At 58.4% G+C, this 13,761-nt stretch overlaps 5 protein-coding genes across 5 annotated transcripts; 3 read left to right on the top strand and 2 right to left on the bottom strand.

Moving 5' to 3' along the window:
- Positions 1-538: 538 nt before the first annotated feature.
- Positions 539-3,370, top strand: WHR41_01239 (uncharacterized protein; the record flags this gene model as incomplete). Its single annotated transcript, XM_069369845.1, has 1 exon — positions 539-3,370. One exon carries the CDS (start codon positions 539-541, stop codon positions 3,368-3,370), a length of 2,832 nt encoding a protein of 943 aa, XP_069233432.1.
- Positions 3,371-4,467: 1,097 nt separating this feature from the next.
- WHR41_01238 (uncharacterized protein) lies at positions 4,468-8,805 on the bottom strand (the record flags this gene model as incomplete). The annotated part of the gene is made up of 1 exon (XM_069369844.1): positions 4,468-8,805. One exon carries the CDS (start codon positions 8,803-8,805, stop codon positions 4,468-4,470), a length of 4,338 nt encoding a protein of 1,445 aa, XP_069233431.1.
- Positions 8,806-9,974: 1,169 nt separating this feature from the next.
- On the top strand, positions 9,975-10,922 carry WHR41_01237 (uncharacterized protein). Its single transcript, XM_069369843.1, has 2 exons — positions 9,975-10,485; positions 10,538-10,922. The coding sequence occupies exons 1-2, from the start codon at positions 10,041-10,043 to the stop codon at positions 10,840-10,842; spliced, it is 750 nt and encodes a 249-aa protein (XP_069233428.1). The 5' UTR covers positions 9,975-10,040; the 3' UTR covers positions 10,843-10,922.
- A 5-nt stretch (positions 10,923-10,927) lies between these two features.
- On the bottom strand, positions 10,928-11,865 carry WHR41_01236 (uncharacterized protein; the record flags this gene model as incomplete). Its single annotated transcript, XM_069369842.1, has 2 exons — positions 10,928-11,713; positions 11,773-11,865. The coding sequence occupies 2 exons, from the start codon at positions 11,863-11,865 to the stop codon at positions 10,928-10,930; spliced, it is 879 nt and encodes a 292-aa protein (XP_069233427.1).
- Positions 11,866-12,321: 456 nt separating this feature from the next.
- On the top strand, positions 12,322-12,945 carry WHR41_01235 (uncharacterized protein; the record flags this gene model as incomplete). Its single annotated transcript, XM_069369841.1, has 1 exon — positions 12,322-12,945. One exon carries the CDS (start codon positions 12,322-12,324, stop codon positions 12,943-12,945), a length of 624 nt encoding a protein of 207 aa, XP_069233430.1.
- Between the last annotated feature and the right edge of the window lie 816 nt (positions 12,946-13,761).

The following is a 13,761-nucleotide window of genomic DNA, read 5'->3' as shown; positions in this document are numbered from 1 at the left end:
AGATCGATCGTTCCCTGAAACGCAAACTGCGCTCCAGGGCTGGATCCGATGCCCGTTTTGATGATTTTTCTACGCTGCCGCACTGCCCGTGCTCTCTCCGCGCGTCGGAGCGTGTCTCAGCATCACGATGGAACATAATTTTTAGTCAGAGCGCGGGTCCTCCGCCATGCCACCCGCCGGGGCTCCGTCCTGCCCTTCTCGGTCGTCCTCTGCTCGCCGTTCAACACGATAAGCGCACGATTACCTGTTCGCCTGTACTAATATGCCCCGTTTCGCCCATCTGCCCGCCTGCAGGATCGGCATTCGGCGACTGCAGCGGGGCCAGAATTTGCGTGCGCTGAGCTGTGCCTCAACTCGCGCGCCCATCCCACCTACAGCGTCGTCACAGTCATCTGGTGCCCGCGCCTTGAGCCTCTCCCACCACCACCACCACCACCACCTTCACTCCTCCTCCACCCGCCCGGCCGCGTCTCTCTCGCAGCCGCCGCATGCGCAGCACTCCTCCCGCCGTGCATTCTCCTCCACCCCTCTCTCCGCAATGCCCGCCCAGAAGATCGATGGCACTGCCATCGCCCGCTCTATCCGCGAGCGCATCAACAAGGACATCGCCGACAAGCAGGCCCTGAACCCGCGCTACAAGCCCTCCCTGGTCATCCTCCAGGTCGGCGACCGCTCCGACAGCAGCACCTATGTGCGCATGAAGCTCAAGGCCGCCGAGGAGGCCAACATCGCCTGCCACCTCGACAAGCTGCCGGAGTCGATCACCGAGATCGAGGTCCTGGAGAAGCTCGAGGCCTACAACAACGACCCCAATGTGCACGGTATCTTGGTCCAGCTCCCTCTGCCCAGCCACCTGCGCGAGTACGAGGTGACCAGTGCTGTTGCCGACGAGAAGGATGTTGATGGCTTCGGCGCCATGAACATTGGCGAGCTGGCCAAGAGGGGCGGGAAGCCGCCTTTCACACCCTGCACGCCCAAGGGTGTCATGGTTCTGCTTGAGTCGACCGGCGTGGACATCAAGGGCAAGAACGCCGTGGTTGTCGGCCGCTCAGACATTGTTGGCTCGCCTGTCAGCTACCTGCTGAAGAACGCTGATGCCACTGTCACTGTCTGCCACTCTAAGACCAAGGATCTGCCTTCGATTGTCAAGGGTGCGGACATTGTCGTTGCTGCCATTGGTAAGCCTGGTTTCGTCAAGGGCGAGTGGCTGAAGAAGGACGCCGTCGTGATCGACGTCGGCACCAACTACATTCCCGACTCCACCAAGAAGTCTGGCCAGAGGCTCGTCGGTGACGTTGAGTACGAGGCGGCTGCCGAGGTGGCCTCGTTCATCACTCCTGTTCCTGGCGGTGTCGGTCCCATGACCGTCGCTATGCTGATGCAGAACGTTGTTGACGGCGCAGACACCTACTTTGACCGCCAGAAGTCACGCGGCGTTACTCCCCTGCCCCTCAAGCTGCAGCAGCCCGTCCCGTCCGACATTGAGATCTCTCGTGCTCAGCACCCCAAGCTGATCAACAAGGTGGCTGCCGAGATCGGCATCACTCCGCATGAGCTTGAGCCCTACGGTGCTCACAAAGCTAAGGTGTCTCTCGATGTCCTGAAGCGTCTTGAGCACAGGCGCAACGGTCGTTACGTCCTTGTCGCCGGTATTACACCAACCCCGCTTGGCGAGGGTAAGAGCACAACCACCATTGGTCTCACGCAAGCTCTTTGCGGACAGCTTGGCCGTGTTGCTTTCGCCAACGTCCGTCAGCCTTCGCAGGGTCCGACTTTCGGTATCAAGGGTGGCGCTGCTGGTGGTGGCTTCAGCCAGGTCATCCCTATGGACGAGTTTAACATGCATCTCACTGGTGACATCCACGCCATCACTGCCGCGAACAACCTTCTCGCTGCTGCCATTGACACCCGCATGTTCCACGAAGCTACCCAGAAAGATGGTCCTCTTTACAAGCGTCTGGTTCCGGAGAAGAAGGGCAAGCGCGAGTTCCAGCCGGTGATGTTCAAGCGTCTGCAGAAGCTTGGCATCACGAAGACCGACCCGAACGAGCTCACTGAGGAGGAAATTGCCAAGTTCGCTCGTCTCGACATTGACCCGGAGACCATCACCTGGCGCCGCGTCCTGGACGTCAACGACCGTCACCTCAGAGGCATCACCATTGGTCAAGCACCCACGGAGAGCAAGGTCGAGTCCCGTGAGACCGGCTTCGACATCTCCGTTGCTAGCGAGTGCATGGCTGTTCTCGCCCTTTCCACTGACCTCGCCGATATGCGTGATCGTCTTGGTCGCATGGTTGTCGCCAGCAGCAAGAGCGGTGCCCCTGTCACCGCCGATGACATCGGTGCCGGTGGCGCCCTCACTGCTCTCATGAAGGACGCCATCAAGCCTAACCTGATGCAAACTCTGGAGGGTACACCCGTTTTCGTCCACGCTGGTCCTTTCGCCAACATTTCCATTGGCAACAGCTCCATCATTGCCGACCGCATTGCTCTGAAGCTTGCTGGTACCGAGCTCGATGAGGATCACAACAGCAAGACCGGCTTCGTCGTCACTGAAGCTGGTTTCGACTTCACCATGGGTGGCGAGCGTTTCATGAACATCAAGTGCCGCAACTCCGGTCTCATCCCTGACGTCGCCGTCATCGTTGCCACCGTCCGCGCCCTCAAGGTCCACGGCGGTGGCCCTGAGATCAAGCCTGGCGCTCAGCTCGACGAGGTCTACCGCACGGAGAACCTCGAGGTCCTCCGCGCGGGCTGCATCAACCTCAAGAAGCACATCGAGAACGCCCGCCAATACGGCGTGAACGTCGTCGTCGCCATCAACAAGTTCGAGACCGACACCGACGCCGAAGTCGCCGTCATCCGCGAGGAAGCCCTCGCCGCCGGCGCAGAAGACGCCATCGCCGCCAACCACTGGGCCGAAGGCGGCAAGGGCGCCGTCGACCTCGCCAACGGCGTCATCGCCGCCTCCGCCAAGTCCCAGCCCGAGGACTTCAAGCTCCTCTACCCGACCGACTCTGGCGACATCGCCTCGCGCATCCAGGCCATCGCGCAGAAGATGTACGGCGCCGCCTCCGTCTCCTTCTCAGACGTCGCGCAGAAGAAGATCGAGACCTACGCCGCCCAGGGCTTCGGCAACCTGCCCATCTGCATCGCCAAGACCCAGTATTCGCTCTCGCACGACGCCGCCCTCAAGGGCGCCCCCACCGGCTTCGACGTCCCCATCCGCGACGTCCGCATGGCCGCCGGCGCCGGCTACCTGTACGCCCTCGCCGCCGACATCCAGACCATCCCGGGCCTGCCCACCGCTCCGGGTTACTTGAATGTTGACGTCGACCTCGAGACCGGCGAGATCCAGGGCCTGTTCTAGATTCAGATTCTGACTCAAGAATGAGATCAGGCGAGAAGTGCAGCCCCGTCTCATCACGGGGTCCGCATGTATCACACGGCGTTTTTTTGGGATTCCCATAGACCTTCTCGGGAGGAGAAAGGGATTTGTTTTCACTCAACGTGATAGCGACGGCGCTCGGGGCGCTGACTTGCGGGTTCTTAATGTCTTTTTTATTGATTTATGAGGGAGGGCTCTGGTACCACAACGCAACGACGAAAAAAGCATCTGCTGCGACGAACACTGTCGAGCATGTACATAAGCGATGGAGAACGGGAAGAAGAGGAGGATAGGGAAAGACGATTTCAACAGTGACCAGCGCACGCATTGTCCGCGGACACGCGTGACGCTAGGTGAGGTAAATAGTATCTACCGACCAAAAAATGAGCAAAGATTATTTCAACATCAAACGTGCTTTCACGCTCTGAGCAAAATGCCAACTGACGAGTCTCGTCCTCTCATGGACCCTCCCAGCACCTTCGGATATAATGGCGCCCTCTATACGAGCAAGAGCAACAGGTCACGGTAAGGTAGGCAACGTTGCGGAAGTGAAAAGCACAGAAAGTAAACTCGGAATCGTCGTCAATTCATCTACAAAGAAATAGCACAAAAAAAGTCAAACCCCATTAACCCCCATTCCCCCCTTCCTCGCAAAAGCACAAAAAAGTCGCAGAACACCGAGCACAACCGCCTGCCTTCCATTCCGCAATGGCAAGGCGAGTCGCGGCTCGCGCCACGCGGTGGACACCACCGCTTTAACTTTTCAAGTACGGTCAAACCAGGAAATCAAGAACGCCGCCAAAACTCAAACCAGACTCCGTCCGATCGGTACGGTATTAACGCCATCTCTTGCAAATCTGCCTAATAACAAGAGCAGAGCACTGCTTTTCTTTCGGATTTCTTCTTGGGCGCGGTCCACTCGGTTGGTCGAGGGCGCGCTGCCAGACCGCACGCATGAAGCACAAATAGACAAATGAACTCCTCGCTAGAAACGCTTGAAAAACTTGGCTGGAAAAAGCTGCGCAGCCTGTTGTTGCTCCCCTTCGACAGGCCGTCACCTCGCCGCCTCACAGTACCCCTCAGCTCTGCGGCGCCGGCGTGTTCTGCCCACCAGTCCCGGACCCCGTCGGGGTGTTGTGCCCGCTCGTCGCCACGGGAAGCATCGTCTCGACCGCGTGCTCGATCGACAGGGGGGTCGAAGCGTGCGCTGGAGCCGGGGATTGCATTGGCGTGACGTGCTGGCTGCCGACGTGCTGGACGTGCTGGGGCGTGGGCGCGTTGCTGGGAGGCCGCTGGTAGTGTTGTGTTGGCTGGGGCGTTTGGGTGGCGCTTGGGACCTGGGAGGGTGGTTGGGAGTGTTGAGGAGGAGGCTGTGGTGTAGGGGCCGCGCTCGGGGGCTGAGGTGGAGGTTGAGAGTAGTGCTGAGCTGGGTGGGGTGAGGGAGCAGCGCTTGGTGGGTGGGATGGCGCTTGGGGGTGAGGCTGCGGTGTCGGGGCAGCGCTGGGAGGGTGAGATGGCGGCTGTGAGTAGGTTTGAGGAGGCTGTGGTGTCGGAGCAGAGCTCGGGGGTTGACTTGGTGGCTGAGAATAAGGCTGGGAGGCCTGCATGTTACTCGGCGGAGGAGGGTGCTGCTGCTGTGCCGGCTGGGGTGTCGGGGCATGGCTGGGCGGCTGGGAATAAGGCTGCTGCGGCTGCTGGGCCATCTGGTTGACTGGAGCATGGGGTTGCGGGATCTGCGGTTGTCCAGCAGGCGCAGAAGCCGGCGCAGGCACAGGCTCAGCTGTCGTGGGCTGCGAGAAATCGAACACGGGCTGAGCAGATTGATCCGCCGGATTGTCTGGCGTCGAGAAATCGAAGACAGGATCTTGTGGACCTGACGGGTTCGAGAAATCGAAGACAGGATCCGTCGAGTGAGCATTTGCGTTGTCTGATGCTTGAGCTTGATTGTTCCCATCTGCAGTCTGTGTCGCCTGCTGCGGAGCTGGAGCGCCAGCAGTTGCAACAGTATTCGCTTGCGGCGCTGCTGTCGACATGTTTTGTTGTGCGCCGTCGCCTTCCACCTTCACTCGTTTAGCTTCAGACCCTTCAGCCCCTTCAGTGCCACCGCTATCAGGCGCAGGTCGCTTCGTTCCGGCCGCAGCAGCATCGGCCGTGGCTGTTGTTGCCGTCCCATCAGTACCAGTTGTCGCAGGTGCTTGAGCTCCAGTTGCGCCAGGCGCTTGCGGCGCCGCTGGTGCATTCGAGGCAGTGGCACCTGGTTGCTGCGCGCTCGGTGCAGAAGTCGATGCTGGAGCGGGAGCCGGATTCTGGTACTTCCGCATGATCTTCTCCAAGTCGGTAAATACCCTGCGCTCTTGGTCGTTGGCGAAATTGAGCTGAGGTGTGCCGTTGCTCTGCAGCTCCGAGATCCATTCGACACATTTCTTGAAAACGTCCTCTTGCTCCTTGTAGAGCGGGGTGTGCTGCAAGTGCGCGTACGGGCGGAGGTGGTTACTGCGATACGCCATGATCTCGTCGACAAGATTACTGAAGCCGGGTTGCGGATGCGGTGTACCAGATCCCTGGCGCGGAGCGGTCGGGGTTGCTCTAGCTGGCGGTGGCGGGTGAGTGGCGCCGTTTGGTTGATAATGCGACGGCTGGGCCTGCTGCTGTTGTGGTTGATAGGGATATTGCGGGTTTCCGGGAGGCTGTGATCCAGGTGGCATGTACTGCTGTGCTCCAGGCTGTGCATAAGGCTGTTGCCCAGGTTGGCCGTAAGGCGATGCATACTGCTGTCCGGCTTGCGCCGGAGGCTGCTGATATGGAGGCTGACCGTTGGGCATGGGTTGACTGTAGGCATAAGGGTTGCCGTACTGTTGCATTCCTGGCTGGTGCGCCATGCCATTCGCCATTCCGTAAGCCATTGGTGGCCGCTGCACAGGTGGTGGGGTGGGCTTCCTCTTCTTCTCCTTGTCGAAGGGGATCTCATGATTGATTGCCCAAAGCCATCCTTTGCCTTGCTTCGTGACCTGCTGGAACCTGTCGTGCTGCTTGAGATTGTGTCGGACACTACTTTGCCAACCGTGACCATCCACCCCATACTTGTAGTAAGGGTACTTTTTGCAAATCTTGTCGTAGATCTGCTGCAGCTCGAGTCCTTCTGGCGGTCCTTCAGACAATATTTCGTCCAACGTGGTGTAGTACGTATGGTTAGGCTTCTTAAGCTCCTCCTCAGTACAATCTTCCTTGGATTTCATCGGCGAAGGCGAACGATAAGTTCTTTGCCTCTTGGGCGAGCCCTTCGCTTCTGCATCTGCAGATGTGTAATCGCCCTCTCGAAGTGTAGGGTGAATGGGCGTTGGAACTGCTGGTACATAAGTAGGACCCTGGCTGGAACTGGGCTCCTGGTTCACTTCGATACTCTGCATGACCGGGAAGTTCTGCGCAATTGCTGGTGCTGGTTCACCGCGAGCAGCAGCCTTTGCGGCGGCTTCCTTTGCCTTGTTTTCTGTACGAACAATGCGCACCAGCTCGTCAAGAGGTGGTACGGGTATACCCTGCTTTTCGAACTCCTTCTGCTTGCGGCGAATGATACCCATGTCACGCTTAGAGATGAGACCGTTCTTAGGAGGGCGACCGGGACCTTTACGCTTCTCGGGCAGCTGGTCCATGGGGACTTCGCTGAGCATTGAGCCAGGCTCGAAAGTTACAGGCTCAGCAGGAGGAGCTTGAGGCAAATAAACGGGAGCCGAAGTGACTGATGCAGGGGTTTCTGGCGGCGCTGAGTCGAACGATTGCTGCACTTGTTGCTGAGGTTGGGTCTGAATTTGTGGCTGAGCTTGTTCCTGGGCCTGAGCTGGTGTAGGAGGTGGTGGAAGATGTAGTGTCATCGGTTGCGGAGGCGCTTCCTTCTTGTCTTCCTTTGCCGGTTGAGGCTGAGGTTCCGATCCAGCAGCGACCGTTTTCTTAGGCCTCTTGCCCTTCTCAGCCTTATTGGGAGTCACAGGCGGCGGCTTTGTAGGCGAGGCGTCAGATTCCTTGCGTTTCTTGAGACTAATGACCACAGGCTTCTTCCCTGATCTGGCTTTGTCTTCCTTCTTGTGTTTCTTTTGCTTCTTCTGCTTGACAGACTGAAGAGGCGCGTCTTCTTCATCGCTCAAATCAGAATCGCTTCCCTCGCCGCCCAAGCGATTGGAGGCTTCAAGGCCGGGACTGCTGGGTGCGTCGCTCAATTCGCTGTCACTATCAAACGTAGAGACGACCTTGTTACGGGGAAGCTTGAATTGTAATCGCAGAGAAGCGACAATGATCTCCGTGGAATGTGTGAGAACTGCGACTTCGTCCCTTTCCATGAGCTTCGGCTCGCAGTCCTCCCAGCCGTCGGCACCATCGACTTCGACGAAGTAATGTTCGTTCTTCACGTAAGCGCTCCGACCCAGGATACGCAGCTCCCATCGTTGGTTGTCAGAATTGTACTCGATCTGCAAGTGTTCTCTCGAGATGAGCTTGATGTCGGCAGGATTGTTCGGGTGCACCGGCAGGAAGACGGGTTTCTGTACATCTTCCGAATCGTCGTCTGGGCCAGGTGAGATATCGTACTTGAACGTGTGAAGGTTGGCGGGCGCGACAGATGTCGTAGATGAAGACTGGCCAGAGAAAAGCAGGTTCCTTCTCTTCTTGTTCTTCCTTCTCCTGCGCTTTTCATCCTCGGGCAATCCAACGATACCGCCTTGTTCGCTGTAAGCGCTGGCCAAGCCGCGCGCCGGTCGGCCTTCAAGTGAACTTGAATTGGGCGATGGGTCTTCGCCATGCGCTGAGGGCTGGCTCGGCTCTTGTTGGTATTGGTGAAGTGCTGCCTGAGCTTCGACCTCTTTAGCCTGTCGGCTTCCTTCCTTGAGCCTCCTCTTAGCCAGCTTCTGCTCCTGCTGATATTTCTTCGCGAACTTGTCGTCGCGCCCAAGAATTACTTGAGTAGTCGTCACCAGGAATTCTCCGTCCTGAAAACTCAGTTGCGCAAATCCGTTCATTTCTGCTGCGTCAGGCTTCTCCGGCTCTGACGGTGCCTGTGAGGTCTCGGGCACTGTTGGGGCTTGGGTCCAGTCATCGTCGAATACAAAATCTGCGGCTTCTTGCGACGCCGGCACAGTGTCGAGATTGTTGCTATCCATACTAGCGTCGAAGGGCAGAGGTGCCGTAGCTGGATCTGTGATTTCGATTTCTTCTTGCTTCGGGACTGAAAAGTTGGACGGCGCAGACGCTTCTTGCTCGGTCTGCTGCGCGCCATTCGCGATATTCCCGTCCACGCTCTGTCGCAAGTTGCTTGATTGGAAGGGATTGGCGACGAAGGTGTCGTTGAAGGGGGACTGCAGGAGGGTGTTGCTGTCCTGCGCGGTCCCGGCATCGTCCAGGCCCATCCAGCCTAGGTTGTCAAAGTCCATCTTGGCCCCAATGTCGTTCAGAGGTTGGGGCACGGGTGTTGGAGTGGCCAGCACGGCATGCGCGCCAGCTCCGCTGCTTTCCATCGCTCGTGGTGGAGACTGAGGACCGGCTTCATTGCTATTGCGTATGGGGACGTGGTTGGAGGTCGCCGCTTCCTGGCGCGGAAACAGCTGCGAGTCGGCGGCGGCGGGCGGGCGTGAGACGGGCGGTGGGCGCAAGGTCGGCGACAATGTGCGTGCAGCGAGGGAGCGGTGGTCGCACGGAGCCGGGGCGTATGCGATTGGCGAGGTGCCGGCAGAGGGCGCGGGCGGCGTGGCAGAGGCAGAGGCAGAGGCAGCAAAGATGTCGGGCGGTGGCACGGACGAAGAAAGTCGACGTCGGGCAGAGGTTAGAGGGCGCTCGCTAGCCTGAGAGCCTGAGCCTGCGCTGCGCTGCTAGCCGGCGGCTGGCTCTGCTGGCCTGCGCGGGCTTTGCTTTGGCGGCCTGCGCTTCGGCGGGCTGGCGGGCGGTTGGTTGAAGCAAGCGCGAGTCGCGGGCGCGGGCCCCGTCGAGAATTTTCACCGCTTCCACTCGACGCCGACGGGCCCTCCAGCGATGCCTCCCGCAACCTAGAAAAATGGGTTTGCCTGGTAGCCGGCGCCAGCGACCCAGCACCGTGACGACGGCTGGTGATCACCAAGGATCGCTGCTGTTCTGAGTGGACGGACACTGTGAGCACGCCTGGTCGAGCGAGGAGCCGGCCTGCACCCACGAGCATTGCCGCGCAAGGTCGAAGCAATCCTCAGCATGCATCCGGGTACCTATAGCGACTGTTACATGCAGCAAGCCGAGGCTGCAGCTAACCAGGCGTGTCAGGGCAGCGCGGTGCTGGGTGCAAGGGTTGGGTCCAAGCTTCAACAGGTGGGATGTGTACTGTCTATTGCGAACACGTGCTGTCCAGCGTCCCATGCAAAGAGTGAATCAAGTCAGACAGTTACACCAGTCCAAAAGCAATTTCTTCTCCTTATCCTTTAGTACGGAACCACCGTTCGTGATCATTTGGATTGCATGCAGAGAAGCAATGCTGCGGTTCGAAGTCTGACCGAGCCGGGTTCTTCGTAGACTTCACATGACTGTCTTGTAATATTATGATCTGCCACACCACTACACCACAATCCACAAATCGCCTTGAATTTGAGATCTTCCTCGCCGTCTGGTGAATAAGCATCCGTGAAACGCACCACCAAGCCTCACCATGGCGCCCAAATCAAAATCCACCAAGCAGAAGCAGCCAGCCAAATCCACCACAGGGCCGATCCAACAACCCGCCCCGAACTGGCCGCCCATGAACCCCGTCTTGCCCGCAGACTCGCTGAGCCTCGAAACCGTCCTCCCAAACCAGATCGTGACGATCTCCAACCTCTGGACATCCACCCTCTGCGCCAAATACGTCTCTTTCCTGCGCTCCCTGCCCCTCGCCACAACGCCCGGGATCCCCAAAAAGGGCGACGCGGTCAGAGTGAACGACCGTTTTCAGATTGAGGATCCGATCTTTGCTGAGAGACTCTGGTCCGAGACGGGGTTGAAGGACCTGATTGCAGCCACGGAGGACCCCAAGCTGTGGGGTGGTGAGGTCTTGGGGCTGAACGCGAACATCCGCATATACCGCTATTCGAAGGGGCAGTTTTTCGATCAACATTGTGAGTTTGAAAAACGACGTCGAAGTCCCCGTACATGCTGACAAGACACTAGACGACGATTCTAATAATGTGTTGTTCCCCTCTGCCACTTCAGACAACGCCGTGCCGGCGAAGACGACGTGGACTTTGCTTCTCTATCTCACTTCGCCAGTCACGGGTTGCAAGGGTGGCGAAACGGTCTTTTACCCTGATCCGCCCAGTAGGCGTGAAGCACCGCCTCCTCCTGTAGTCACAAACCTTGAGGTGGGTTTGGCGCTGCTTCATCGGCACGGCAGGGACTGCATGCTTCACGAGGGAAAAGAAGTGACGGAAGGGGAGAAATGGGTCATCAGGAGTGATTTGTGTGTCAAAAGATGAAAAATTAAAGGTGACATAACTGGAAGTAGATCAAGGAGTTTTCTATCTCACTGTCTGACAACGATCGTCCTCCCTCCGAACCTCCTCACAGCCTCGTCGCCTTCACCAGCACAGGAACCATCCCACCCGTCCCCAGCCTAAACTCCCTATGCCCCACAACCCTCATCAAGCTCGCAATCGCCCCCGAATGGCTCGTCAAGCTCAACACGCCCGCCTCCCTCCCCTCGCCCTCGAAAACCTGGTCCAAAAACCTCACCGTCCGCACATCATGCTCCGCGAACGTCTCCCGATGATCCGCCCGCCACAGCTCATCCTCCTCCGTGAACCCCTCCTCAATCGGCCAATCCGGATACGCCGCGTGGATCACGCTCCTGCTACTCCTCCGATCGCACGTATGCTCGCCCATAACCTCCCTCGCCAGCTCCTTGATCGTCGGCCTAAACGCCTCGAGCCCCAGCTCCGCCCACTCCAGCTCGGCCGTGCGCAGGCAGCGCATCAGCGGGCTCGCGATCCACGCGCCGGGCACAGGCATCTTCTGCTCCGCAAACTGCGCCCTGAAGAACTCGCCCGCGTCGCGCGCCTGGCCCTCGCCCACGGGCGTCAGGCGCGCGTCGTCCCAGAACAGCGTCCCGTCGCCGGTCAGCTTGCTCCAGTAGTCGTCCCAGGCTTTGGTGCCGTAGAGGGCTTCGGCGACGTTGTGCTCGCCCTCGCCGTGGCGGGCGAGGTAGAGGAGCTTGTAGGCTGTCGCTGGGGGCGCGGTGGCGGTTAGGTGGGCGAGGTGGGCGGCGAAGAGCTGCCATTGGGTTTGGGGCGTGGAGGGGGGAGGGGGGGAGGGGTAGGAGCGCGGGATGAGGCCGAAGTTGTGTTTTGTCTGAGGGAGGGGGGTTAGATTTGGTTTAGGATAGAGGGGGACGGGTTGGGTGGGCGTACGTAGTCGAAGGTGGCGGGGTCGGTTTTGGGGTCGTCTTGCATGAAGTAGCCAGTGACGGCTTCATATTGGAATTTGCGATCTATGCTGCCCATTTTGTTTGTTTGGCTAGGAGTTTGATATGTGAGAAACCAGTATGTGAACGAGAACGCGAATATCAAGGAGACGCTAAATCAACAGGTGGTCAGATGGGTCATTCCTTAGAAATGCTCGATAGCGGTACTGACATTGTCAAAATGGGTCTACGGGGCCTTTTTGTATTTTGCTGCAACGGCATGCTCTAGTGAATATTTAGTGACCTGATATCCAGTGAAATATATGGTGCATGGATCACAGACACCCAACCCTCATCCTGAGGTGGGCCTAGACTAGCGCCGCGTAGCCCGTATCACATGCGACGTAGCTCTCATCACTCTTTTGACTTCACTTGCCCTCGCTTCTTGCACTCAATTGGTGCGCATCGCTAGATTGCATGTGAACGCAACAACTAATTCTCACCAACACAAGACCACCGCAACATCACCACAACACACCAAAACACCACGACCACAATGCCTTTAATACAAAGCCAAACCGACAACCTCCCCTACATCGACCCCGCGCCCTCAGCCGACTCTCTCGCCGCAGCAAACGCTCTCGTGCAAGCCGAACTCTCATCCGAATCGACCACAGCCCTGCACGCCTCCATCCCAGCCCTCCGCGAACCCCAATTCTCCTCCCTAGTCGACACCGAGCACGCGCTCCTATCCGAAGGCAAGCCCCGCGACTCAGGCGTCGACCTCAGCCGGTACGAAGCCCTCGACGCGCCCGCGGCCGGCAGCGACGTCGCGGTCTGGCGCGCGACGCTGCAGAAAGCGTACGCGTCGGCCGAGTACCTGCGCGGCCGCGAGACGAACCTCGCGCTGCTGGAGACGTACGGGAAGAATGCGTGGTTGGTGGGCAATAGCCAGCTGGAGGGATTGTTGAAGGGCCTGGAGGCGGAGATCGAGGCGGCGAGGATTGAGCTTGAGGGCGTTGAGAGAGAGCGGAGGGAGAGGCAGGCGGGGCTTCAGGGGGAGGTCGAGAGCTTGCAGAATGGGTGGAGGGAGGGGGTGGGGAGGCTGATTGAGGTTTTGGCTGCGGCGGAGGGAGTGAAGGGGGAGATTTTGGAGAGGAGGAGGATGGCTGCGAGCTGAGGTTCGGGAAAGAACTTGACGGGAAGGTTTCTGGAACATGGTTGCTCAGTGTGTCTGAGCTGATCTGGAGCCGCACATCGATAATGCGAGCAAGGATATGCTACCATGTCGGCAGTGCTTGGTTCGAGGGAATAGCATCAAAAGCACCGCAGGGTCCAGGGGGGCATAAATCTCTCAAGTTTGCGACAAGGCGCGTCAGAGCTGGCTCTTGATGGAGCTGGCGCATACAGTCCTTGCCCAGGTCGACTTCACAGGATGGCGAATTCGAGCTCGAGCTCGCAAAGAGCTAGAAGATGCTTCCGGCCAAGATGATCCACAAGCGAAGCAGGAGTGCAGAAGTCGCCGAGTCTTCAAAGGATGCTCGACAGCTACAGCAGCAGACTGTGACCAAGGTCTCTCGAGCAGACCTTGCGGAAATCGATACTTCTGTCCACAGGATCCGGGCAGATTACGGATCGCAACAGCTTTCTGACTTCAGACCTCTATCCAATTTCACATGGATTGTATTCATGTGACATGGCCATGCTACTCGGACCAAACGTGGCGAATTCTGCTGATTGCGCTCATATGACCCTGAGAAGCACATGTATCATTGCGAACGGGTGATCTCTTGCAATCAAATGCTCACAGCAGACACTCCTAGTGTTTACAATCTTCTGACAACATCACGTTCTTCTAATCGTCAAGACCCTGCTTCTAGAAACTACGCCCCACCTGATGTGTTGGCCGCCCAGTGACCAACAACCACCCCATCCTGCCAAATGGTCTTCTCATACACTTTTCCAGCCCCAGGTCTCTCCATCATGCCTAACGTTA

This window comes from Cladosporium halotolerans (assembly GCF_011745625.1).
Source record: "Cladosporium halotolerans strain TM138-S3 chromosome Unknown Sca3, whole genome shotgun sequence".
In the NCBI taxonomy this organism is placed as follows: Eukaryota; Fungi; Ascomycota; class Dothideomycetes; order Cladosporiales; family Cladosporiaceae; genus Cladosporium; species Cladosporium halotolerans.
This window is presented reverse-complemented; position numbering and strand designations above follow the sequence as displayed.